Consider the following 24382-nt stretch of genomic DNA (forward strand, 5'->3'; position numbering starts at 1 on the left):
TGATGGAGGTGGAGGCAGAGGAAGCTCCAGCTCCTCTCCTCGTGATGGTGGGGGAAGTGATACCAGCAGGCATTCACCCTCTGCTGGTGGGGGAAGTGATACCAGCAGGCATTCACCCTCTGCTGGTGGACAGGGATACCAGCAGGCATTCACCCTCTGCTGGTGGGGGAAGTGATACCAGCAGGCATTCACCCTCTGCTGGTGGACAGGGACCCAGCAGGCATTCACCCTCTGCTGGTGGACAGGGACCCAGCAGGCATTCACCCTCTGCTGGTGGAGGTGGCGGAGGCAGAGGCAGCTCCTGCTGCTCTGCTCCTGCCGGTGGAGGTGGCGGAGGCAGAGGCAGCTCCTGCTGCTCTGCTCCTGCCGGTGGAGGTGGCGGAGGCAGAGGCAGCTCCTGCTGCTCTGCTCCTGCCGGTGGAGGAGGCGGAGGCAGAGGCAGCTCCTGCTGCTCTGCTCCTGCCGGTGGAGGTGGCGGAGACAGAGGCAGCTCCTGCTGGTGGGTGGTGGCGGAGACAGAGGCAGCTCCTGCTGCTCTGCTCCTGCCGGTGGAGGTGGCGGAGGCAGAGGCAGCTCCTGCTGCTCTGCTCCTGCCGGTGGAGGTGGCGGAGGCAGAGGCAGCTCCTGCTGCTCTGCTCCTGCCGGTGGAGGTGGGAGCGGCGTGTAGTCTCCTGGAGGTGGAGGTGGGAGCGGCATGTAGTCTCCCCTTGTTACAGGGGACTGGTGCGGCTCTCCCTCGCTTGCAGGAGACTGGTGCGGCTCTGGAGACAGTGGTGGGTCCTCTGCCTTCCTCTTCTGTGGCAGTTCCTCCTCTCCCTCCTGGTAGGGGCAGCGGAAGGGACAATTGGCAAAGAGATGGTCCTGGTTGCAGAGGAGGCACCCCGGCAAGGACTGGTTACATCGCCGGGGATGTCTGGCCCTTAGGCGGCACTCCTCCTCCCTGTCCCTCACCTCTTTATCCTCTTTCCTGCTTCTCCCCATTTCTTTCTTTCTTTTTTTTTTTTTTTTTTTTTTTTCTCCCACACAAAAAACCCCTCCTGGTCTGATGCTTGGAGGCGCTGTTAAATCCCACTGCTAACACCACGTGTCACAAAGACGGCCAAGTGGGCGGCGTCAGAACCAGGAAGGAATGAAATATACAAAGACGATGATGTGAAATGAAATGATGAAGACGCCTGTTGGCGCCGGTTTAATACAAAATAAAAGGTTTAAACAAACACGAAAACACAGGACACGGCACTCTACGCCCAAAATAAATAGACAAACAAAAACAGACTAAACTTAACAAAACGGTGCACGGACAGACACTGACAAACACGGTGAGCAGATACTTTGTTATTATTATTATTATTATTATTATTATTATATTATTATTATTATTATTATTATTATTACTACTATACTTCTTTCCTCCGTCTCCAATCCCGTTCTCCGCTCACCGAACACCCAACCCCAGTATGTGACAACGTGCATCTATATATACTATTGTGCTGGGATTCAATTACCAATTAATTATTCACTTGAATCCCAGCACGTGAATTAATAAAGTGCATTTCCCCGTGCTCACATATTACTACATTTTACTTGCACGTGAAGTGCTGCGCAATCCTCGTGCCTAAATACACATATACATTTTTAAACACTCGTGTTACACAGACCCGTTTATATCCCGTGTACCAATGTCTATACACCAACATTTAAACACACCACACGCAACACATAACAGATAATATACACAGGGGCGGGCACTTTGTTACATACTCAAAGAAATGAAAGAAGTAATTTACAAACCGCTAACCAAGATCATGCAGCAGTCTCTTGACACAGGGGTGGTACCGACAGACTGGAAAATTGCAAGCGTAATACCGATCCACAAAAAGGGAAACAAAACTGAACCAGGTAACTACAGACCAGCAAGCCTGACTTCTATTATATGCAAACTTATAGAAACTATAATAAGATCCAAAATAGAAAATCCTTTTCTGAGGATGCAACATCGATAATGGATAATTGCAAAGCATATGACATGGTTTATTTAGATTTCCAGAAAGCTTTTGACAAAGTCCCGCACAAAAGATTAATTCTCAAACTGAACGCAGCTGGGATTCAAGGAAACACATGTACATGGATGTGACGGAAAGATGAGTTCTGGTGATGAATCTTCCTCCCTACCTGTGAGGGCGCTAAAGAACGGGAGGAGAAGTATCTGGAAGGTCTGGCCTGACAGTTCGTTTCCGGGTCAGGGAAGTGGGTCAGCCTGGAAAGAAGCGAGACTCTGTTGTAAGACCGTATTGATTTGAAAGTTAAACGAGAGGCAGCTGCAAGTAATAAGGCAGCTGCAAATGTTTACCTAGATATCATGCGGGATTACATATAGGGGCCAGGGTAACGCTGATCTTTTTCTTCGTTTGGGTTAACAGTGGGAGAGAGAAGGATTGAGAGAGGGGCTCTCAGTGGAAAGGATTTACGTGTTGTGTGTTTATTTTTGTCTGAGAGTCATTGTCTGTCTTTTTCTCACACTATTAGACAGTTAACGCACGCCTCCGGAGCTGTCGAAACACACCTGAGTCTGCACCGAGCACCTGCACGCCTGCACGCACCCAGGACTGGTGACCGCGTCTTGTGTTTTGTTCGGGACTGTGCCCAGTTTTTGTTATCTCCACGCTATACACATTGGTGTGTATAGCCGGGGAGTTATTATTTATCGGTCACCAGACCTGGATTACGAATTAAAACACCTTGTTCACTGAATCACTGTTGTCTGTTCATCACTCCTGCACCGCATCACCGCTACACCTGTTCCCCTTACCAACCACTTTGCCACAATGGATTAGGGAGTGTTTAACATGTAGAAAACAGAAAGTACTGATTAGAGGAAAAACCTCAGAATGGAGTGTGGTAACCAGTGGTGTATCACAGGGATCAGTATTAGGTCCTCTGCTATTCCTAATCTGCATTAATGATTTAGATTCTGGTATAGTAAGCAAACTTGTTAAATTTGCAGACGACACAAAAGTAAGAGGAGTGGCAAACACTGTTGCAGCAGCAAAGGTCATTCAAAATGATCTAGACAAGATTCAGAACTGGGCAGACACATGGCAAATGACATTTAATAGAGAAAGGTGTAAGGTACGGCACGCAGGAAATAAAAATGTACATTATAAATATCATATGGGAGATACTAAAATTGGAGAAGGAATCTAGAAAAAGACCTAGTAGTTTTTGTTGACTCAGAAATGTCTTCATCTAGAGAATGTAGGGAAGCTATAAAAAAGGCTAACAAGATGCTCAGATACATTGTGAAAAGTGTTGAATTTAAATCAAGGGAAGTAATGTTAAAACTGTACAATGCACTAGTAAGACCTCATCTTGAATATTGTGTTCAGTTCTGGTCACCTCGCTATAAAAAAGATATTGCTGCTCTAGAAAGAGTGCAAAGAAGAGCAACCAGAATTATTCCGGGCTTAAAAGGCATGTCATATGCAGACAGGCTAAAAGAATTGAATCTGTTCAGTCTTGAACAAAGAAGACTACGTGGCGACCTAATTCAAGCATTAAAAATTCTAAAAGGTCTTGACAGTGTCGACCCAAGGGACTTTTTCAGCCTGAAAAAAGAAACAAGGACCAGTTGTCACAAATGGAGATTAGACAAAGGGGCATTCAGATCAGAAAATAGGAGGCACTTTTTTTACACAGAGAATTGTGAGGGTCTGGAATCAACTCCCCAGTAATGTTGTTGAAGCTGACACCCTGGGATCCTTCAAGAAGCTGCTTGATGAGATTCTGGGATCAATAAGCTACTAACAATCAAACGAGCAAGATGGGCTTCCTCTCCTTTGTAAACTTTCTTATGTTCTTATGTTCTCTGATCCTAATGTTAAAAATTCCTGCCTGCATTTCCACTCTCTGACTCATTTTCAATAACTTCAGCATAGGAAGGAAGGAAACAAATTGACTCTCTGAGTCTTGTGTCATTAGTGTCAAATTGCGTCACACCGGATAACCAATGAAATGCCTCTATGTTTTCCTTATCAGGAAGGAACAGTGAACAGAAGTGAGGCTCCTCAACACGCAGCCCACATGCTTGCATTTCTGTAATATGAGAGAGAGAGAGAGAGAGAGAGAGAGAGAGAGAGAGAGAGAGAGAGAGAGAGAGAGAGAGAGAGAGTTATTAAATATTGTATTTGAAATAGATACAGGCTGTTAAATGTCCTCAGGAACGTTTATCCGGACTATTTTTGTAAATGCAGATTGTTTTTGCAGTTAAAATGCAAGCGGAGTCTAACAGTGAGTTTGCATGACCTGTGTTAACTTGCATATCTGCTGCACACTTTTAATTTTCTAGTGTCTAAATATCGGCAATTTTGAGCTGTGATAATGCGAGTGAACGCGCCGGATAAGCGGCTGAAATGAAACGAGCGGCATCTGAGACGAACCGGGTCGCGCTTTTTGAGTATTTGGCAAAAGCAGCATAATTAAACACGAGTCTGTCACTCGACACAAAATAGAGGAAAACAACGAACTGAGTTTAGTTTGGCTTTTAGGTTCATGAAGCCGGTGCGCTGTTAGCCGACATTACATTTCAACACATGACACTAAAGGATACAACGTGACACTAACACTGTTACTCTTAAAATCACAACCACTGCTGTCAATCACTCCAGTGGCGTTGGTGCCGCTCCCTGGCTAACCCAATAGGAGGTTGCTGGCGGTTCGGTTCGAGCTGCTTTCACTGAAGATCCAGTTTGCTGAGGCCATGTTTTGATTATTCCTAAACAAAATTACAAGGCGTTTTATTGCTACATGAAATGAAAACTAATGAAGTCGAGTTCAGCGTGGTTTCCTCAATGTACTCGAGTCAGTGTGATCACGCACTCGCTGCTCTGCGCAAAGCGACCCGCCTTGCTCTGAAAAGCGAGCTCCCTTCATCATTTCAAAATACTGCATCCCAATTAACAAAGGACTTCCCAATTAAACGACATCAACAGCGCTGGGAAGAACCGTTTTAGCAGCAATCGTGATTTATCAGTATCGCGATTAGGCGTGTGTGTGTGCAGGCAGGCTAGTTTATAATCAGCAGTGCTGCAGTTCATTCACAAGGGTTCAAAGCTGCATGTTTTCTGTAGGCTCTGCGTCATTCTGAAGAAATGGGGGGAGACCCTGTGCATCCTGTAGCTGAAGGGAAACTACAAGAGAGGCTCATGGGAAGTGTAGTTTTTCTGGTTGTGAATCTGTAGGCGTTCACAATGGCCCTTTCCTTGTGGGTTTAATTGCATGAAACTTTCCTGGAGTGTATAGTCTATAACTAAGAGCGCTGTGATGTGTAATAATAATGATAAACAGACAGACGAGTCTTTGAATATTGAGTGGCTCCAGTGTGTATCGTGGTATGAATTTGAGATTTCTCTTGTTTGTCGGTACAGAGATGCAGACGGAGCGTGCAAAGAGGATGGACTCTGCAGGAGAAGAAGCGTCCCTGAATTCACCTGAGCTGCCCTGGAACCAGTAAGACCCCCGATCCAGTATTGTACTCCAGGGTTTCTTTTCTCTTGGCTTCAATGCGTGCCCTTCTCGTCCTGCTCTCTGCGCTCAGTTAGATGCGTCACTTTCTCCTCTTCTCTTCTGTTTCAAGTTTCTAGTCGCTATTGAACTTGTTTCATTGGCACCGGATCACATCAGGCAGCCTGGGAGCAAACTGCCCCAGTGAGTGTCCGAGTCACAAATGTACTGAACCCTGTGTGTGTGTGTTTATAACCCTGGTGCTCCCTGTAGGTCTCTCTCCTCTCTCTCTCTCTCCTCTCTCTCTCTCTCTCTCTCTCTCTCTCTCTCTCTCTCTCTGTGTTTCTGAACTGTTTGCTCTTCTCCTGTTCAGGCTCTATTTGAAGAGAAGGACCGAGTCCAGGATCCAGTTAAGGAGGAGAGTGTGCTTCACTGGCCCTGCTGCTGCTGCTGTTACCGGGGTATTGGCAATCCTCATACTGGCTGCTGGCAGGGTCAGCGGCAGTGAGTTTGTGACAGTCCCGAGCTCAGTGAAGTGTACTGAGGGGCAGGACTGTATCCTAAGCTGCACCTTCAACTACACAGCTGGAGACTGGGATGAGAGGACAGGTGTGACCTGGAGACGACTAGAAACAGGCCGGATCGTTCACAGTTACTATAACAACTTGGGCCAGCTTAATAATCAGCCCCCTCATTATGTGAACAGGACCAGCCTGTTTGATTCTGAGCTGCAGCGCGGGAACGCTTCACTGCTGCTGAGGAGAGTCAGGGAGGAAGACGCTGGACAATACAGGTGCTCTGTTAACGCTCGTAGACTGTACGGGACGGGCCTGACTGAGGTAGTCGTGGTTCCGGCTGATCCCACAACAGCACCAGCTCATGTGACAGTCCCGGGCTCAGTGAAGTGTACTGAGGGGCAGGACTGTATCCTGAGCTGCACCTTCAACTACACAGCTGGAGGTTGGGATGAGAAGACAGGTGTGACCTGGAGACGACTAGAAACAGGCCGGATCATTCACAGTTACCATGACAACATGGACCAGCTTGCCCATCAGCCCCCTCAGTATGTGAACAGGACCAGCCTGTTTGATTCTGAGCTGCAGCGCGGGAACGCTTCACTGCTGCTGAGGAGAGTCAGGGAGGAAGATGCTGGAGAATATGAGTGCTCTGTTTCCACTCCTAGACTGCACGGGTCGGGCCTGACTGAGGTAGTCGTGGTTCCGGCTCAACAACACCACTGGTGGGTTTTAGGAGCAGTTCTTCCTCTTCTTTGTGTGGTTGCAGGTCTCTGTGTCGGACTGTGATGCTGTAAACAACACTCAGTTTGCTGCTAGAAGTCCAACAAGGCCTCTAGTCCAGCAGAGACAGTGCTGTTGATGTTATTTAATTGGGACGTCCCTTTGTTTAATTGGGATGCAGTATTTTCAGATGATGAAGGGAGATCGCTTCTCAGACACTCAGAAAAATGAGTTTATTTTTATTTTAAGGTTTCTCTTTGTTTTTGTTTATTATTCAGTCAAGTGCGTGCCTGTTTATTACAAATGCAGTTATGAAAGACTTTACAATGACAAAACTGCCTCTGAATGTCTCTGCCCAAAATCTTCTGGAATGCCCCGTTGGTAACTGTATTAAACTATGGGATGTAGAGCATATTGAATGTTGATTTTCTATGGGCCAGTCCCAGTGGAAGGCTGCAGGGACTTTAAAATCCAGAATATGAAAGATATTCAGTCTTGCTTTGCAGAGATTCAGAAGCAATAGAGAAGATCCCACTGCTTATTGTCACTGAACTGTAGTGAAGCACAGAAAAGAGGAGGCACTTTTTTACACAGAGAATCGTGAGGGTCTGGAACTGTGGCAGAGCAAAGCTCTGCTCTTTAGAAATTGGCAGGGATGGGGTTAACTTCCCCTACCTGCCTGGGTTTATTATGTTCAGGTGGCTGGGGTTGATTAGTTGATTAGGTTGATTAACGATCAATCAGCGCCCAGCCACCTGATATAAAAGGAGGCCTCTGCTTCTCATTTGGGAAGAGGGAGCTGAGGAAGCAAGTTGGTGTTTGTTTTGTGGTTTTTGAATTTTCTAAATCCAGTGAAGGCATTGCCCAGCCTGGAAACTTTATTTTTGTGAGTTTTGTTTTTGCTTTATTTGTGTTTGAGTATCTGTTATTTTGCCCTTGTGCACTTTATTTTTGTTTATTTATAATAAAATAGTTATTATTTTTTTGAACTGCAGTCTGTCTCTGGGCCTCTATCCACTCGCCAGCCTGCCACATTTGGTGTCAGAAGTGGGATAGCGCCACCTAGAGGCTCAGAGCAGTATTTATTTATTTTTTTTTTTTTTTTTTGAAAAAAAAATGGGAAAGAAGAGCAGACAGTGGAAAAGGCAGGACAAGCAGCAGCTGAAGAAATGTAAGCTGCTGCAGCCACCGCTGGAGGACCCGGCCAGCCTCTTCCCCTGGTGTTCCTGGTGTGGGAAGGAGGACCATCGTTGGCGGTCCTGCCCAGATGTGCCACCGGCAAACTGGTGTGGCCGGTGTGAGGAGGACGGCCACAACTGGGCAGGATGCCCCTACAACCAGGCCCAGGAAGAGGTGCAGTGTTCACCCCGGGCATCAGGGGCCACCCCACTACCTCCAGCACCACCACCTTCACCACCGTCCCAGGAGATCTGGGACTGGTTGATGCACCCTGAGGCAGACCTCGTCCACGATCTCCCCATAGTTATCAACACGCTGTGGCGTCGGGATGGGGAGAGGTGGGAACAGTGGGAGGAACAACACTACCCAGCGTCCTTCCCAGAGGTTGCCCTCATGGTGGTTAATTACCTGGCGGTAGACATGGGAGATGCCACCGGTCACTCCAATAAGAGAGGGGTGAGCCGCCTTCCCGAGAGCCAGAGAGGGGTGAGGAGCTGCCGTCGTCCCCAGAGCCAGAGAGGGGTGAGGAGCTGCCGTCGTCCCCAGAGCCAGAGAGGGGTGAGGAGCTGCCGTCGCTCCCAGAGCCAGAGAGGGAGGAGGAGCTGCCGTCGTCCCCAGAGCCAGAGAGGGAGGAGGAGCCTCCGTCGCTCCCAGAGCCAGAGAGGGGTGAGGAGCCGCCGTCGCTCCCAGAGCCAGAGAGGGGTGAGGAGCCGCCGTCGCTCCCAGAGCCAGAGAGGGAGGAGGATCTGCCGTCGCTCCCAGAGCCAGAGAGGGAGGAGGAGCCGCCGTCGCTCCCAGAGCCAGAGAGGGAGGAGGAGCTGCCGTCGCTCCCAGAGCCAGAGAGGGGTGAGGAGCCGCCGTCGCTCCCAGAGCCAGAGAGAGGAGGAGGATCTGCCGTCGCTCCCAGAGCCAGAGAGGGATGAGGAGCTGCCGTCGCTCCCAGAGCCAGAGAGGGAGGAGGATCTGCCGTCGCTCCCAGAGCCAGAGAGGAGTGAGGATCTGCCGTCGCTCCCAGAGCCAGAGAGGGAGGAGGATCAGCCGTCGCTCCCAGAGCCAGAGAGGGAGGAGGAGCCTCCGTCGCTCCCAGAGCCAGAGAGGGAGGAGGAGCCGCCGTCGCTCCCAGAGCCAGAGAGGGAGGAGGAGCCGCCGTCGCTCCCAGAGCCAGAGAGGGAGGAGGAGCCGCCGTCGCTCCCAGAGCCAGAGAGGGAGGAGGAGCTGCCGTCGCTCCCAGAGCCAGAGAGGGAGGAGGATCTGCCGTCGCTCCCAGAGCCAGAGAGGGAGGAGGATCTGCCGTCGCTCCCAGAGCCAGAGAGGGAGGAGGAGCCTCCGTCACTCCCAGAGCCAGAGAGGAGTGAGGATCTGCCGTCGCTCCCAGAGCCAGAGAGGAGTTGAGGATCTGCCGTCGCTCCCAGAGCCAGAGAGGGAGGAGGAGCCGTCGCTCCCAGAGCCAGAGAGGGAGGAGGAGCCTCCGTCGCTCCCAGAGCCAGAGAGGGAGGAGGAGCCTCCGTCGCTCCCAGAGCCAGAGAGGGAGATGAGGCTGCCGTCGCTCCCAGAGCCAGAGAGGGAGCCGGGCCGCCGTCGCCGCCTCCGCCACCAGAGGGAGCCGGGCCGCCGTCGCCGCCTCCGCCACCAGAGGGAGCCGGGCCGCCGTCGCCGCCTCCGCCACCAGAGGGAGCCGGGCCGCCGTCGCCGCCGCCACCAGAGGGAGCCGGGCCGCCGTCGCCGCCTCCGCCACCAGAGGGAGCCGGGCCGCCGTCGCCGTGCTACCTTGGAGATTCGGGGCCCCCTCAACCAAAGAAGGCTTGGGGGCTCCGACATCAACCCCGCCCACCACCACCCACCATAACAGCCCACCCAAGGGACATAATTGGACTCTTGGGGGGGGGGGGGGGGGGGGAGTTGGCCGATTGCGGCCGGTGTACGTTGTACATGGGGGGAGGTGTGTGGCAGAGCAAAGCTCTGCTCTTTAGAAATTGGCAGGGATGGGGTTAACTTCCCCTACCTGCCTGGGTTTATTATGTTCAGGTGGCTGGGGTTGATTAGTTGATTAGGTTGATTAACGATCAATCAGCGCCCAGCCACCTGATATAAAAGGAGGCCTCTGCTTCTCATTTGGGAGGAGGGAGCTGAGGAAGCAGGTTGGTGTTTGTTTTTGTGGTTTTTGAATTTTCTAAATCCAGTGAAGGCATTGCCCAGCCTGGAAACTTTATTTTTGTGAGTTTTGTTTTTGCTTTATTTGTGTTTGAGTATCTGTTATTTTGCCCTTGTGCACTTTATTTTTGTTTATTTATAATAAAATAGTTATTTTTTTGAACTGCAGTCTGTCTCTGGGCCTCTATCCACTCGCCAGCCTGCCACAGGAACCTAGCAATGTATAGACTCTGGAACATATGTGAGCTGTTTATTTTTTATTGTATGTATTACAGTAATATTGGTTATGTTTTCTTTGAATAAAATGTAAAAAAAAGGAACCAAAATCCATTCTCTGTTCTTCTGCATTATATTTTGCTAATAAACTTTCATGGAATGACGTTGTTCTGTAAAAATTTGTTACATTTGCTAAAATAAAAATGCTTTTAAAAAGACCAAATTCCTATGGAGCCATTTTTATTTATTTTAGATTCTACAGATTTTTTTTTTCAAGGTTTTACTATGCAGGACAGCCTCTATAAGATCATTACCTTTATTAAAAATGTGCACAGATCAATCTATCGATTATCAACTAATGCCAGTAAATTAACCCATGACATCTGTATCGAGTGACAGCCCTCATTTTCATATATTATCCAGGTAAGATAATGGATAATAGATGTGTTGATGAAAATGTGTTCAAGCTGCACATGTAATGAAGTATTCAGGCACAGTGGCAGGACAGCGTCAGGGGCAGGAATAAGACTCCGAGTCGGGAAAGCTGCAGTGAAATTCCCTCTGCGTTAGTTTCTAGCAGCGCGTCGCTCATTTGAACAATCTGCTATTCAGTTCAGGCTTAACAACTATTAATCAGGGTGTAAAGAGAGGCAGAGAGATGGGAAATAAACACCGAACACTAGAAGCTGTAAATAAAATATATTTCTCCGGTGATATTTAATTGGCTTGGAAAACCTTAACAGAAATGGGCTTTGTAGAACGATACTCATTGATTGATTTATGTATGTAGGTATCTATTATTATTATTATTGTTTTTTGCGAAGTATGATTTTCTTTCTAAACTCTAACCAAAATCTATGAATATTGTATCTCAAACTGCGTATTTAAAAGAAAAAAAATACCAATGCCGATTATTAGGCACAGAGATGGGAAGATCGATACTGTGCAAAACAGGCGACAGCAGCCAACACAGCAAGTCTCGCTGCCTCTGTTTTGTCAAAGGCCACCAAGTTTCAGTCCAAACTCATTGTCGCCACCTGCTGTTCAGATCTGGCTATTAAAACTGCTGTGAACCCTTGACCTTTGAAACTCTCTATATGTTAAATATTCCTGAATCTTCCAGTTTTCCTGATATATTTTGCAATATAGCCAATAATACCTTTTTCTGTTTTTTTTCCATCACCTATACCATTTAAAAAGAAGAATAAAAACTGGAACTATTGCAATCCCTTCATTCTTTCCACATATCTTCTCTCCCTTTCCTATATGGAACACATTCAATCATCATATGCTGCACTGTTTCCTGTACTGCATTCCACACAGATCCCATTGCCATGCGCTCTGCGAGAGTCAAAGTTAAAAAAGGGGGCATTTTCTAAATGAATATTGTTGTTTATGTGCATATTTGTATTCATGTTAGAGCTTGAGAGAATATTTGTGTATGTTTGGACATTTGTATAGTGCAGCGCTTCTCAAACTCGGTCCTGGGGACCCCCTGTGGCTGCTGGTATTCATTCCAACCCAGCTCTGTTACTCAACTAGACCCTTCAATGAACTGATAATTTGCTTAATTAGACCGTTTTACTTGTTTGCAGCTTTTAAACAGTTGCAGTTCAATTTGCTTATCAAATGTTACAGCTAACTTGAAATATGCAAACTGTTCAAGAGCTGAAAACAAGTAAAAAGGTCTAATTAAGCACATTATCAGTTCAAAGACAGATCAGCCAGAAAACGTTTGTGAAAGTCAAACAGGTGCAGGCTAGTTAGTGGATTCACACAAAACTTTAACTGTTGGAATTCAAGAAAATAAAACCCTAGCCCACTCATCGGGTCCTAGTCTTAACTTCTTCAGTTCCCTTCTCTTAACAGTTCAGGCTGGGCTAGCCCCAGACCAAACCACGACAGAAACACCGCCCCACGCTCTGGGTGTGTTGAAATCTAGGTTTCTTCAGTTGCTCTTGGCAATTACATTTCTCCAATGGCCACTAGGTGGAGTAGCAGGTGAGTTTCTCGTCTCTGGGTCTTTGCAGATGTAGTGTTCTGGGTCTCGAATGCTTCTTTTTTCCCCAGGTTCCACAGGTAAGTATGGGTGCCCCCTACAGGTGAGTTCCGGGCACTGAGGGTGAGGTAATTCCAGCTTGTGAGATCAAAGAATAACCGGGCACAGTGTTCCCCACTCGAGCCTACTCAAAACACCACGTTCTTTTTGTAAACCACAAGCAGCTAAAAATAAAAAAAAATCAAATCTAATGTTGTAATCAATTTCTTTTCAAAACAGTTCCACGAATCGTGGTTTCATAAGACACAGTAATGCTGCAGTGAATTTTCACCCCGTGTCTCCTGGATAATATTTAATGAATGCACAGCCCTTAATAAATGCTCGGTGTGATACAGTGCTCGTTGCTATGCTGCTTTTCACAGTGAGTCTCCGCACTGCCAGCGTTACTTTGTACAAGTGGTCTGTGCGCCGAGCCACGCCCTCCAAGTCTTTTCAGATCGCTATTGCAAATGGAAACAAAGTCTCCCCTCGTATTATCGTAGGAATCAAAGAGTCTTCAGGTGCTGCCTGCACTCCCAGCTCTCAGCGTATAAAACACACAAGACGGGTATACATGATTAGAAGGTTCAACTACCTTACTGCATCGTAATCGTATTGTCTTGTCTACAGGCTGCTTCGCTGGAGCTCTCCAAAGTATTGTGTTTGTTCCTGACCAGGTTCTTTATAGCCCACAATCCTATATATATTACACACACACACACACACACACTGCAGTACAGGTCAGTGACAATAAGCAGTGGGATCGTCTCTACTGCTTCTGAATCTCTGCAAAGCAAGACTGAATATCTTTCATATTCTGGATTTTAAAGTCCCTGCAGCCTTCCACTGGGACTGGCCCATAGAAAATCAACATTCAATATGCTCTACATCCCATAGTTTAATACAGTTACCAACGGGGCATTCTAGAAGATTTTGGGCAGAGACATTCAGAGGCAGTTTTGTCATTGTAAAGTCTTTCATAACTGCATTTGTAATAAACAGGCACGCACTTGACTGAATAATAAACAAAAACAAAGAGAAACCTTAAAATAAATAAATAAAATAAACATTTTCATTAGTGGCATAAAAAAAAAAGTCTTTTTGCAATTTTTAACAAAAATTCAATATTCTGAATATGAGTTGTAGTTTTTTCCCTCAGTACACTTCACTGAGCTCTCGAATGTCACAAACTCACTGGCGCTGACCCTGCCAGCAGCCACTATGAGGATTGCCAATACCCCGGTAACAGCAGCAGCAGCAGGGCCAGTGAAGCACACTCTCCTCCTTAACTGGATCCTGGACTCGGTCCTTCTCTTCAAATAGAGCCTGAACAGGAGAAGAGCAAAAAGTTCAGAAGAGAGAGAGAGAGAGAGAGAGAGAGAGAGAGAGAGAGAGAGACAGGGAGCACCAGGGTTATAAACAACACACACACACACACACACACGTTCAGCACATTTGTGACTCGGACACTCACTGGAGCAGTTTGCTCCCAGGCTGCCTGATGTGATCCAGTGCCAATGAAACAAGTTCAATAGCGAGTAGAAACTTGAAACAGAGCAGAAAACAAGAAGAGGAGAAAGTGATGCATCAAACTGAATGCAGAGAACAGGACGAGAAGAGCACACTTTGAAGCCAAGAGAAAAGAAACCCTGGAGTACAATACTGGATCGGGGGTCTTACTGGTTCCAGGGCAGCTCAGGTGAATTCAGGGACGCTTCTTCTCCTGCAGAGTCCATCCTCTTTGCACGCTCCGTCTGCAAGTCTGTACCGACAAACAAGAGAAATCTCAAATTCATACCGCCATACACACTGGAGCCACTCAGTATTCAAAGACTCGTTTGTTTGTTTATCATTATTATTACACATCACAGCAGTCTTAGTTATAGACCATATAATCTATTTATTTAAACTAATTTAAAGTTACTAATAGAGCTCACAGTTCACTGCTCCTTGCTCACAGGCCCCTCCCACAATCCAGAGAGAGGGAGAGAGAGAGAGAGAGGGCTTAGCAACACAGATATTCTAGTTTTGGCACAGCATTCGGAAGGGTAGAGCTGAAGCCCTTTCAAAGCTATATTAAAGATAATATTATTATATTAATATAATGGTCATTGTGGGGATCTCCTGGGTGAAATGATGTTAATCTACACGCAGTGCACACAGAGGAATAGGTTGCAATCCTCACAACATTTACTTTCAGGATCCCAAAAAAAAAAACAAGGCAAAATAAATGACTGCACTAGATAACAATCTGGATCTCAGTGCAGCTATTAAACAGGGAAGCACGCTCCCCTCTCCCTCGGGGTGGGACACCCCTGCTCTTTATACACACAGGGGCTCAGGCAGACTGCTTGTGGAACAAATCAAGTGCAGGGATATACACTTGAAATAATAAGCAAGCTCAAATAACTCCACATCTAAATAACATCGCTACACTGCGCCACTGTCAGGAACAGCTGCAAACAGCTCTCCTCCCTACTGTTGTAATATAGCCCTGATCTAGAATAGATGACAGGTAATTGCTGAATAATATAAACACCACGACACTCCTCCTTCAACAGGTACACTGGCTTTTCTATTGTACTCTTAACTGTTATTATATAAAGGCACAATAACACACTGGACATGTATTTAACAGCCACAGCAGAGCTGCAGTCTTTCCTCTCTTATTGTACACGGTGTTTGGAACTGTCCCATTTCAGGGTTATGAATGTTGCGCCATCAGGAGTCATGTCCAGGCGTGCCCTACAATACCACAACCCCACACATCAAACCTCCCCCAAAACACCCTCCACACCACCAAAAAATAAAATGTGTAAAAGTCCATCAAAGGGTAAACACAAAATTAAATCCACATTTATTTACAGACTATTGACAGCATGACAAATATGTGTCATAATTATTACTAATTTATGTGCGATTACCGGGCAGAGTACACAGGACGTCTCTCTGAATCTACCTCTGTGTTAAAGGCCTTAATGAATGAATAAATACAGCGAGGCGCACAGTATTCCCTTCGCAAAGATTACAAATATATAAATACACTTTACCTTGAACACTTAGGAGCGCACGATCGACCCCTTCCTTCACTAGTCTGGCTGACTCTGACTCGATATGCGTTCTGTACTCCACACTTGGCATGTCTTGGAGGAATCACACAAGAAGAGCCAGAAACCAAAAGCGGCACTCTGGCAGATTACAACAAGCATTTTTTACTGATGTCAGGGACTCGTCTAAGCTCGCCCCACTGCTACAGCTGCGCCCTTTCCTCTTTGTATTGGAAGTTGCCAAAAATTGCACTGAAGTTGGATAGTTAGGAACGGTAAGGGCGCTGTTAAATTTACAAAATGGTGTGTTTGTTAAATTTATGTGTTACCATAACCATAACCTGGAAGGCAGGCTTCTGTGTTACCAACCTGGAAGGTGGGTAAAGTTTGCAGGGCATACATTAGTTTTAATTTCTTAAGTGACTCTGCTTTCAAAGGATGTGTTGTTCGTATTCAGCCCATTCATAATGGACATGATCTTAAAGACCAGCCTGACCTGGATCACTGATTTTCTTATTGTGTTGGAGATTTTTTTTTGTTTAAATATTTCTTTTATTTTTGTTCTTTTTAAATCAATAAACGGTGCCGCTGGCATCTTTGCCCTGAGGTTTGCCTGTTTGTGTTTCTTCCTGCTTCTGAATTGAGTGGGAGCAACTAATTGAGGGTACAGTTGGAACAAAAACCAGGAGGGACACCGGCCCCCCAGGGACCAGGATTGGACACCCCTGAATTAATCAGCCAAGATTCAATCAATCAATCAATGTTTATTTTATATAGCGCCTTTCATAGTGGAGCACCATAACAAAGCACTTTACAAGATGCAGTAACAACAAGAAAATCCACAATGCTGCAAATACAGAGAAATGCCTAGTACATGATATACAGTAAAAAACAATGCATAGTACATTAAATACAGTGGAAAGGGCAGAATACTTGATAGCAGCATAATACATGAAATAGTGCATTAAATACAGTGGAAAGAGCAGAATACATGAAATGGGTGGATGGCCACCTTTTACATGAGGTTTTAAACTGTGGATGGGCCCCCCCCCCCCACAGCTCCTGGCCGTCACACTTAATAAAACAATAACAAAACGCATGGCTTTCACCATCATTCAAAAATAAACAAATAAAATAAATACAAAATAATAAAGTGCACGGGGTGGGGGGGAACCCCGTTCTAAAAATAAACAAATACATTTATGGCAGGGCTTGCCCCCCCCCCCCCCCCCCTCGCCCTGTCATACAGGCACAAAATGTTTCTCCCCCCCCCCCATATTATTTTTGTATGAACACAAAAACATTACACGTTTACCAAATATATACAGTAAAATAAACGTTTTATATACAGAACAAAAAGGTGTCACATCTCTTCCTCTCTGTCTAAATACAGAACAGAAATATTCAAGATTTTATATGTAATGCATGTAGAAAACTACACAGCAAAAGCAGCTTTTTATTTTTGGAAAATGCTAAAACATACATATGTAATTTTTGTGAACAAAAGAAATGTGTTCATAATTCCTTTCAAATATAAATTCTTGCGGGGGTCTGTTCTTTTGCAGATGGGATAATGCTCGCGGTAAACCCCCCCTCCGATTGTAAAAATCCGTGATTAATTAATCTCAACTACTAATTGATTATATTTATTTAAACGTGTCGGATACATTGTTTTAGTGTTTACAAAGGCAATGCGAGTCTTTTTAAGGTTGTAAACCATTTAGGATCAGAAGGGAGGATAACTCCGGTGTGTGAGACACAGCCCTGCCCCTCGGTGCGCTTCACTGAGATCCGGACTCGCTCAAGTTTCTTTTCTGAAGCTGATAAAAATCAGTGCAGTCGTAGCGTTTAACTGATTTACAATAAGGGAGATGAAGCGACACTGGAAGCAAACCCAGGCGCACTTTAGCATTGCTGGCAACACTGTAACGATCACTCTGCACAACTGAGAAACAGTTGCACTGTCCTCCCTAAGGAGATACTACTGGCCCAATACCTATAACTAACTAAGTCAGCAAGAGTGACAGACAGCAAAAGCAGGGACGTCAGAGGTGTCAATTTCATGAACAAACGGTTTATTGTTGTAAACTATAATGTAATAAATGAAATATAATGCCAACAACGTATTGCAGATAACAGTTTGTTAAGTGGAAGGTACAGGCGAGTAAGAAATTAAAGTGGATTAAACATCCAAACAAACCAACACTAAACCGAAATGAATGCGGTGTCCGCATGCGGGGGGGGGGGGGGGGGGGGGGGTGAAGGTTACACCCACTTCATGCAGCAAGTGAACTCCGACAACAAAATACTCGAAGGGGTTCGATTTTATTTTTTCCTTTTTCAGGAGGGAAGAGAAGTGAGGCGCCCAGTGACTCCAGCTCTCTCAGGGCTGAGTTTAGTGATCTGGTTGCATTTATGGTATACTGTTGACAAAAACATTTTATTTGTATTTTGCCAATGTCCCACCACTGTCTTAAATCTTTATATTGTGCTTTTTCTTTTTTCCCAAAGTATCCAAAAAAAGTTTGAATTGTTGTCTGAATTTTACATCTTGTAGTAATTTTACATTGAAATGCCAGTAAGATGCTCTGTGGGGTTCCTTCATGTTATACGTGTGTGTGACGGAAAATGTCTTTCGGTTATGTAGTTATAAAAACCCAAGGCCCCCATGGAACACAATTTTTGTTCCTGGGTAGTAAGTGTTATTTCCTAATTGCTTATGCCTCAAAAGTATAGAAAATGGCTATTATTCCCCACAAACTTTGCTTTTGTGACCAGGACAGTGATATTTCAAAATATCACTATTTCCAATGAGAAAACGGGTGAATTTGTGTCTTTTTGTTCACATAAAGTCGGAAAAAAACAACATATGAATCCATATTAACATGTATTTATACTAAAGTAATACAAAAATGACTACAAAAGATTTAGAAGTGAGTAGTTTTTCGAGATTTACGATTATACTGTATAACTACTCACTTCTAAATCTTCTGTAGTCATTTTTGTATTACTTTAGTATAAATACATGTTAAATGTCTCTCTAGAGTGTCTGAGAAACTTGAGCAAAACTCGGTCTAGCGGGATAAGCAGGCGGAGTGTTACCAGCAGTCTGACTCCGTTTCCTGTTTCTGTCTCTATAAAGAGTTTTGCTCAAGTTCCTCAGAGACACTAAAGAGGGACCTGCAGAGAGCCGGCTGAGTGAAACTGCAGACAAATATGTGTTTTGTTGAGCCGGATTACATTTTATGTGTAAAATACGTTTTGCAATGTTCGCTTTTGAGTTTTCTGAATACGAGCTGTTCAGCATACCCACTATTAATTGTGTGAGAGACAGACAAACGGAGTTTCTTTTCATTTCATTGGTTATCGGTTTGTTACCAGCAGTCTGACTCCGCCTCCCTGTACCTGTCTGCCTCTATAAAGAGTTTTGCTCAAGTTTCTCAGAGACACCTGCAGAGAGCCGGCTGAGTGACGCTGCAGACAAGCATGCAAGGTAAAGGGTTTGAAAGTTGTGTTTTATTGTTTGCAAAGTACATGCTTTGTATCGTTATTTTGTTATTAATGTTTTTATTCATTTATTTCTGTCTTTATCTTGTCTTTATTCTTGCGGGCGTCTGTTCTTTTGCAGGCGGGATAATGCTCCCGGTAAACCCTCCTCCGATTGTAAAAATCCGTGATTAATGAATCTCAACTATTAATTAATTATATTTAAACGTGTCGCATATATTCAGTTTTAGTGTTTACAAAGGCAGTGCTTTGTCTCGTTATATTTATTAATGTATGTATTTATTAATTCATACCCTCCCTTCGATTGTAAAATCTGTGTATTTATTTATAAAAGCGAAATATGTTTTGTTCAAACTGTTTCGATTACATTTTTTTAACATGTCGTGTATTTGGCAAAAGCAGCATAATTAAACACGAGTCTTGTAAACCATCTAGAGGCAGAAGGGAGGATAACTCCGCTGCAAACCTCGGTGCGCTTCACTGAGATCCGGACTCGCTCAAGTCTCTTTTCTGAAGCTGATAAAAATCGGTGCAGGCGTAGCGTTTAACTGATTTACAATAAGGGAGATGAAGCGACACTGGAAGCAAACCCAGGCGCACTTTAGCATTGCTGGCAACACTGTAACGATCACTCTGCACAACTGAGAAGCGGCTGTACTGTCCGCCCTAAGGAGACGCTACCGGCCCAATACCTATAACTAACTAAGCCAGCAAGAGTGACAGACAGCAAAAGCAGGGACGTCAGAGCGGTCGATTTCATGAACAAACGGTTTATTGTTGTAAACTATAATGTAATAAATGAAATATAATGCCAACAACGTATTGCAGATAACAGTTTAAGTGGAAGGTACAGGCGAGTAAGAAATTAAAGTGGATTAAACATCCAAACAAACCAACACTAAACCGAAATGAATGCGGTGTCCGGGGGGCCTGCAATAATCTAGAATTGATCTAGAATCTTAAACTCCGCTGCTTAACAATTGCACAAGCTGTCGATGTAGAAATATCACAGCATTCAGTGCATTATCTTAATTTATAATGTCTGCATTGAAACAGTCAAACTTCACTCACCTGCTTCGATAGCTCAGTTGGTAGAGGGGAGGACTGTAGTGGAGAAGCATGGGCATCCTTAGGTCTCCCGCTCGAAGGATTTTTTATCCTTTGTAGGAATCAAGTGTTTTTAACAGAGTGTCTTCACTGGAGAGTGGCTTTCCACTGAATTATACAGCAATCTGAGCCAAGAAGCCTGACAGGGAGACATTTTCTTAGCTTCCTCGATGCACGTTTCGATGAGGAGCGAAATGGAGACTGAAAACACCCCCAAAAACAAGCCTGAACAGCAACTACACTTCAACAAGCAACAGCGCAAACACGAAAGAAAGCTCTAGGCAAGGGAGACAACGGGTGCACCAGCAGTTATCTAAAATGATTAGTGTTACACTGTTAATTAACTAATAGGCTGTTTGTTTGTAAATAAACCCCTCAAGAGAAAATGGAGACGATCCAGTCACCTTGAATGCGGATACCGGCTCCAAGGAGCTCTGCGATTGGAGGAGTGGATATCTGAAAGAGCCAATGGGGGGAGAGGATGAACAGGGGGTGCGGAGCGGAATCGCTGCAAACTCCGGTGTGTGAGACACAGCCCTGCCCCTCGGTGCGGGGGGGGGGGGGGGTGCAAGATCCGGATTAACCCTTCTGGTTTGGGCTTGACCGGGCAGGGGGGCCTAGGACAGGGAGTTTCCCGACCCCCAGCCCCCACTACGAAGTCCCTGATTAAAGGAGTCCCGGGGCGAGGGTGGGATACCCTCGGTTATGAAACACCCCAGTTACCCACTAGATGGAACAGGTTGCCCCGGGCTGTGAACTGTTACTAATTTTGGGGCGGGGGGGGGGCGGCGGGGGGGGGGGGGGTGACAAAATACTCGAAGGGGTTGGGATGCCGCTCCTTCAGGAAATAACAGGGAACAGAAGTGAGGCGCCCCGACACGCAGCCCACATGCTTGATGGAAAGGGGGGGGGGATCAGAGGGGGGTTAAATATTGGGTATTTACCTTTTCATCTATTCCGACAAACTCCGACCTATCCAATGGTCCGTCAAAGTTCGTACCGGGGCAGGGGGGATTATGGGCTTAATGTCTGTCAGCACGTTAAAGCGGAGCGGAAGGCTGGGGCGGGGGGAGCCCTGGGGGTGGGTGGAAGGCTGGGATTCCGGAGCGGAGTCTAAATTCTGAGTGATAAATGGATACAGGTGTTAAATGTCCTGTCTGCTGCACTCTTTTATTTAAATGCAGACACTTTCAAGCAAACGCAAGCGGACTCTAACAGTGACAACAAAATACTCGAAGGGGTTCGATTTTATTCTGCTGCTTCTTTTAGGGAACAGAAGTGAAAAAGCTGAGACGAACCGGGTCGCGCTTTTTGAGAGAGAGAGAAGAGAGATGAATCATTGATTATGATTAAATATTAAACACATCATTTAAAACACGAGGCCATGTTTTGATTATTCCTAAACAAACTATTTTTGTAAAGGCAGATTTATTGCAGTGAAAACTAATGAAAACGAGTTAAAATGCAAGCGGAGTCTAACAGTGAGTTTGCAAGCCTCGACTTCATGTCTGTGCACTCTCTTTTCCTCTAATGTAAACATCGGCAATTTTGAGGCGGGATAAACTGATCAGTATCGCGATTAGGCGTGTGTGTGTGCGGGCAGACCCGTTTATGCTCTGCAGTGCTGAGTTCATTCACAAGGGTTCAAAGCTGCATGTTTACTGTAGGCTCTGCCAATTTCTGAAGAAATGGGGGGAGACCCTGTGCATCCTGTAGCTGAAGGGAAACTGCAAGAGAGGCTCATGGGAAGTGTAGTTTTTCTGGTTGTGAATCTGTAGGCGTTCACAATGGCCCTTTCCTTCTGGGTTTAATTTCATGAAACTTTCCTGGAGTGTATAGTGTATAACTAAGAGCGCTGTGATGTGTAATAATAATGATAAACAGACAGACGAGTCTTTGAATATTGAGTGGCTCCAGTGTGTATGGCGGTATGAATTTGAGATTTCTCTTGTTTGTCGGTACAGAGATGCAGAAGGAGCGTGCAAAGAGGATGGACTCTGCAGGAGAAGAAGCGTCCCTGAATTCACCTGAGCTGCCCTGGAACCAGTAAGACCCCCGATCCAGTATTGCACTCCAGGGTTTCTTTTCTCTTGGCTTCAATGCGTGCCCTTCTCGTCCTGCTCTCTGCGCTCAGTTAGATGCGTCACTTTCTCCTCTTCTCTTCTGTTTAAAGTTTCTAGTCGCTATTGAACTTGTTTCATTGGCACCGGATAACATCAGGCAGCCTGGGAGCAAACTGCCCCAGTGAGTGTCCGAGTCACAAATGTGCTGAACCCTTCGTGTGTGTTTATAACCCTGTGTGTGTGTTTAACACCTGGTTCTCCCTGTGTGTGTGTCTCTCTCTCTCTCTCTCTCTGTTTCTGAACTGTTTGCTCTTCTCCTGTTCAGGCTCTATTTGAAGAGAAGGACCAACTCGAGGATCCAGTTAAGGAGGAGAGTGTGCTTCACTGGCCCTGCTGCTGCTGCTGTTACCGGGGTATTGGCAATCTTCATACTGGCTGCTGGCAGGGTCAGCGGCAGTGAGTTTGTGACAGTCCCGAGCTCAGTGAAGTGTACTGAGGGGCAGGACTGTATCCTGAGCTGCACCTTCAACCACACAGCTGGAGGCTGGGATGAGAAGTCAGGTGTGATCTGGAGAAGAGCAGAAACACATGACATCGTTCACAGGTACCATGACAACAGGGACCAGCTTGCCGATCAGCTCCCTCAGTATGTGAGCAGGACCAGCCTGTTTGACTCTGAGCTGCAGCACGGGAACGCTTCACTGCTGCTGAGGAGAGTCAGGGAGGAAGATGCTGGAGAATACTGGTGCTTTGTTTATGCTGCTAGACTGTACGGGTCGGGCCTGATTGAGGTAGACGTGGTTCCGGCTGAACCCACAACAGCACCAGCTCATGTGACGGTCCCGAGCTCAGTGATCTGTACTGAGGGGCAGGACTGTATTCTGAACTGCACCTTCATCTACATCATAGCTGGAGACTGGGATGAAAAGACAGGTGTGATCTGGAGACGAGCAGAAACACACGGCATCGTTCACAGTCAGCATGACAGCAGGGACCAGTTTGACCATCAGCCCCCTCAGTATGTGAACAGGACCAGCCTGTATGATTCTGATTTGCAGCGTGGGAACGCTTCACTGCTGCTTAGGAGAGTCAGGGAGGAAGATGCTGGAGAATATGAGTGCTCTGTTTCCACTCCTAGACTGCACGGGTCGGGCCTGACTGAGGTAGTCGTGGTTCCGGCTCAGCAACACCACTGGTGGGTTTTAGGAGCAGTTCTTCCTCTTCTTTGTGTGGTTGCAGGTCTCTGTGTTGGACTGTGGTGCTGTAAACAACACTCAGTTTGCTGCTGGAAGTCCAACAGGGCCTCCAGTCCAACAGAGGCAGTGCTGTTCTCAGGTCTGATCGAGAACCCCAGTGAAGTCATTCCGCTCCCCAGCACTTCAATACAGTCAGAGAGAGAGAGAGAGAGAGAGAGAGACGAGAAAGATCTCTGTGAATCTCTTTGTGATGGTGGTCCACTATGAAAGGTGCTATATAAAGATTATTATTTCACATCCTCTATTATCCCCCAAAATAGTTGTAGTAGTAGTGGTAGTATAATTGTTTCTCACTACCTTGTAAAGAGCTTTGAGATGGTGGGCCACTATGTTTAAAATAAATTAATATAAAAAAATAAATATTGCTTGATTGATTGCATCAAACATCACTCCACCCCCCTCACCACTCTCTGTGTGAAGACGTGTCTCCTTCCCTCTGTCTCCTCTTACTCTCCACTCTGCGAGTCCTCTGGACCTGGTTCCTGTGCTGCGCTGAAAGTTTCGGCTCAGGGTAACTCTGTCGACTCCTTTTGAAGAACTTCAAGACTTTCCTCAAGTCATTGTCGTCTTCGTCCAGGGATTCTGTTTTGAAAATCACAATTTGACTTCATTCGTTTTTTGTTTTTCTCCATGGGAAAGGATTTGAAAAAAAACTTTGTAGTCTTTTTTATATTTATGTGTGTGTGTATAACACTATATATAATGTATGTGTATTTATATATGTGTGTGTGTATATATGTGGGTGTATGTATGCAAAAAATAATCAGGACATTTTGTGGTCTGACCAAACTAAAATGGAACTTTTTGGCCCAAATGCAAAGCGTTATGTTTGGCACAAGCCCAACACAGCACATCACCCAAAGAACACCATCCCTACTGTGAAGCATGGTGGTGGCAGCATCATGTTATGGGGATGTTTCTCTTCAGCAGGGACTGGGGCACTCGTGGGGACAGAAGTGACTTGAAGATTGCTATCCCCATCAACGCTCCCCAAGAAACTTGACAGAGCTTGAACAGTTTTGTAAAGAGGAAAGGTTAAATATTGCCAAATCTAGGTGTACAAAGCTGGTAGAGACCTATC

The 24382-nt window shown here is 45.8% G+C and overlaps 2 protein-coding genes across 2 annotated transcripts; both read left to right on the forward strand.

Annotated features, from left to right (window-relative positions):
- The first annotated feature begins 5266 nt into the window (after nucleotides 1–5266).
- On the forward strand, nucleotides 5267–7084 carry LOC121310596 (CD276 antigen-like). The gene is made up of 2 exons (XM_041243663.1): nucleotides 5267–5505; nucleotides 5873–7084. Exons 1-2 carry the CDS (start codon nucleotides 5390–5392, stop codon nucleotides 6801–6803), a joined length of 1047 nt encoding a protein of 348 aa, XP_041099597.1. The 5' UTR covers nucleotides 5267–5389; the 3' UTR covers nucleotides 6804–7084.
- An 11316-nt stretch (nucleotides 7085–18400) lies between these two features.
- Nucleotides 18401–23508, forward strand: LOC121310597 (CD276 antigen-like). Its single transcript, XM_041243665.1, has 3 exons — nucleotides 18401–18861; nucleotides 21947–22028; nucleotides 22371–23508. Exons 1-3 carry the CDS (start codon nucleotides 18855–18857, stop codon nucleotides 23506–23508), a joined length of 1227 nt encoding a protein of 408 aa, XP_041099599.1. The 5' UTR covers nucleotides 18401–18854.
- Nucleotides 23509–24382: the final 874 nt, after the last annotated feature.

Source organism: Polyodon spathula, unplaced genomic scaffold (genome assembly GCF_017654505.1).
Source record: "Polyodon spathula isolate WHYD16114869_AA unplaced genomic scaffold, ASM1765450v1 scaffolds_2311, whole genome shotgun sequence".
Taxonomy (NCBI): Eukaryota; Metazoa; Chordata; class Actinopteri; order Acipenseriformes; family Polyodontidae; genus Polyodon; species Polyodon spathula.

What these genes read in the sequence shown, in the direction of transcription:
- LOC121310596 (XM_041243663.1), top strand. Translation starts at nt 5,390, where the DNA reads ATGAATTTGAGATTTCTCTTGTTTGTCGGTACAGAGATGCAGACGGAG. An exon ending in CCTGAGCTGCCCTGGAACCA is followed by an intron (nt 5,506 to 5,872) that starts GTAAGACCCCCG and finishes TCTCCTGTTCAG; the next exon opens with GCTCTATTTGAAGAGAAGGA.
- LOC121310597 (XM_041243665.1), top strand. An exon ending in CCTGAGCTGCCCTGGAACCA is followed by an intron (nt 22,029 to 22,370) that starts GTAAGACCCCCG and finishes TCTCCTGTTCAG; the next exon opens with GCTCTATTTGAAGAGAAGGA.